The sequence below is a fragment of the Orycteropus afer genome, unplaced genomic scaffold (assembly GCF_000298275.1).
Source record: "Orycteropus afer afer isolate SDZICR_OR568_19922 unplaced genomic scaffold, OryAfe1.0 scaffold00135, whole genome shotgun sequence".
In the NCBI taxonomy this organism is placed as follows: Eukaryota; Metazoa; Chordata; class Mammalia; order Tubulidentata; family Orycteropodidae; genus Orycteropus; species Orycteropus afer.
In genome coordinates, this window is record NW_006921722.1 from 1,737,780 (window position 1) to 1,739,930 (window position 2,151).

Consider the following 2,151-nt stretch of genomic DNA (forward strand, 5'->3'; position numbering starts at 1 on the left):
ACCTTGAGAAACATGCTTTTAAAAATCATCCACATAAGGCCAAGTGGACAGCAGTCACCATAAAGCAAATGAGAAGGGTGGGGGCACCGAGAACGAGTTACGTGCAGGGGATAAGTAGATGGGAACTACTGAGAATGCTGGCACAGACTACAGACCACCACCAGCGGCACCGAACATTACACATGGAACCTGGCGAATGGGAGCCGTTCTGCGCTGCGTATTTTCACCAAAAATACAATGAAGCGTTATTTAAAAAGAAAAAAAAAAAAAAAGACACTGGAAACACAACCTGTGAAAAACTAAAGCTTTGAGCCAGGAAGATATTTCTCTCCCATCCCAGATACTGTCCATACAATCAATCTGCGAGCACACATCACACCTAGACAGGAGCAATGTGCTTTCAGAAAAGTCCCCTGAACCGTAGCACACAGCCCCCTCTTTTCCTTCATCAATGCAGTAACTGGTCCTCAACACCTACTACATGCCAGCATGATGTGCCCTGGGGCACACAGCAATGACCGAGACCAGGTTCTGGTTGTCAGGACCTTACCTTTTGGTAGGGGAGATAGGACGGTAAGCTAAATACCAGATATGACTGAGTATGAGGGCAAAGAAATAAAAGAGACTTAAGTGAAATAGTGAGTAACCAGATGGCTTTTAGATAAAATAGGGGAGGCTGTTTTGAAGGGATATTCATGACAAGAAGCCAACCAGTCCAGATGAGGGTACAGCTAACATGAAGGTCCTAAGATGGAGAGTGGACTTAACTTGTTCCAATGTGACCATGGTGTCGTGAGAAGGACAATCCTCAAAGATGCGGGCCGAGTGCACAGGAAGCCACGTCTCACTGGGCCGTGGGGCGAAGCAGAACCTGTACTGACTCAGGAATTAACTGGCAGCGGATAAGAAGACTGTCCCCTACAGGGTGCTCAGAGAGAACAAGCCAACAGTGGACTGAGGCAAAACGCAGCACCAGACCACCAACCACGAGTATCATCAAGTTTACAGATAAAAGGGACCTTAGCTGTCAGACAATCCACCCCTTCATGGGAGCTCTGGCATGCTGTGGCCCTGGCTGGGGCTCAGCTGAGGTCAGAACAGGGACACAGCAGGGAGTTGTACTTGGTACTCTGGGACAATGAGGCCAAAGCTCTTTCCCTCATTCTTGACCCCAGTGTGAAATCCTAATGAAGTCTTTACTGTGTACATTTCCAGATGTGAGAGAGCAGCATTCAAATGGAAACATATCTGGAGAGAAGCTGCTTAAATATCCTTGCAAAATTATTCACACCTCTAGCCCCTCCCACGAAATTTAAAAAAATATGGCAGACAAGATTTAAGTGTCCACCAGCAGATTATCTCTGTCCCCAACCAAGCCCACCGAGCAGTAAATAACCAAACAAACAGCAGAACATACTTACATCCGGGTATTCTTTTACAGGCACATAAAGTTTCTCTTGTAACTGAACAATAGGTCCCGCCGCGTCAGGCAGCTCCGCGCTCCTTTTCTCTGTGCTGCCATTTAATGTGTCATTGTACATGTCTTTCCGTACTCTGCTAATTTCTGTGAAAAAGTAAAAAGTGTAAATGTGTTAGACAACAAAATATCCTCGCCAGTCCAGAAAAGATTTCAAAGAAAAAAGTGATAAAACTCAGAGACAAAAATCTGTGGACCTATTCTCTTGATTAGCCCACACTCAACACAACTCAGTACTCAGTGGCCTTAAATAACTTTCATGAGAAATCAAACATATGCCACACAACAGCGTATCTTATCACAACCAACTGCAATATCCCCACTCTCGGCCACCATGACAGGGACCTGGTGTTGCCCCAATTTTCCCACACCAAAATGAGGCCAGCCACTGGCAATGATAGCTTCAGTCACTAACTATCCTAAGAATTAGTCCTGTCAGAATGAGATTTTTTTTTAACAGAACCATTTTGTTTGATACTTTGGGTGCCTTTTGAATACCCACACTGAGATGCCCAATAGACAGACTGCAAGTTTAACAGAAGTCTGAGTTTGATACACCAAGTTAGTAGCTACAACTACAGGAATAGAGGGGATGCCTGAGAGAGAGCGTGGGCGGAAGGGAGGAGGCAATACACCTTAGCAAAACACCTAGCAGGACACGAAAAGACCAGCCC

The 2,151-nt window shown here is 45.5% G+C and overlaps 1 protein-coding gene across 1 annotated transcript in view; it reads right to left on the reverse strand.

Annotated features, from left to right (window-relative positions):
- QKI (QKI, KH domain containing RNA binding) overlaps window positions 1–1,559 on the reverse strand; it is a 135,512-nt gene extending 133,953 nt beyond the window's left edge. The window contains exon 1 of the mRNA XM_007945280.2: window positions 1,422–1,559. Coding sequence (XP_007943471.2) covers window positions 1,422–1,541 — 120 coding nt within the window. The 5' untranslated portion in view covers window positions 1,542–1,559. The remainder of the gene's footprint in view (window positions 1–1,421) is intronic.
- Window positions 1,560–2,151: the final 592 nt, after the last annotated feature.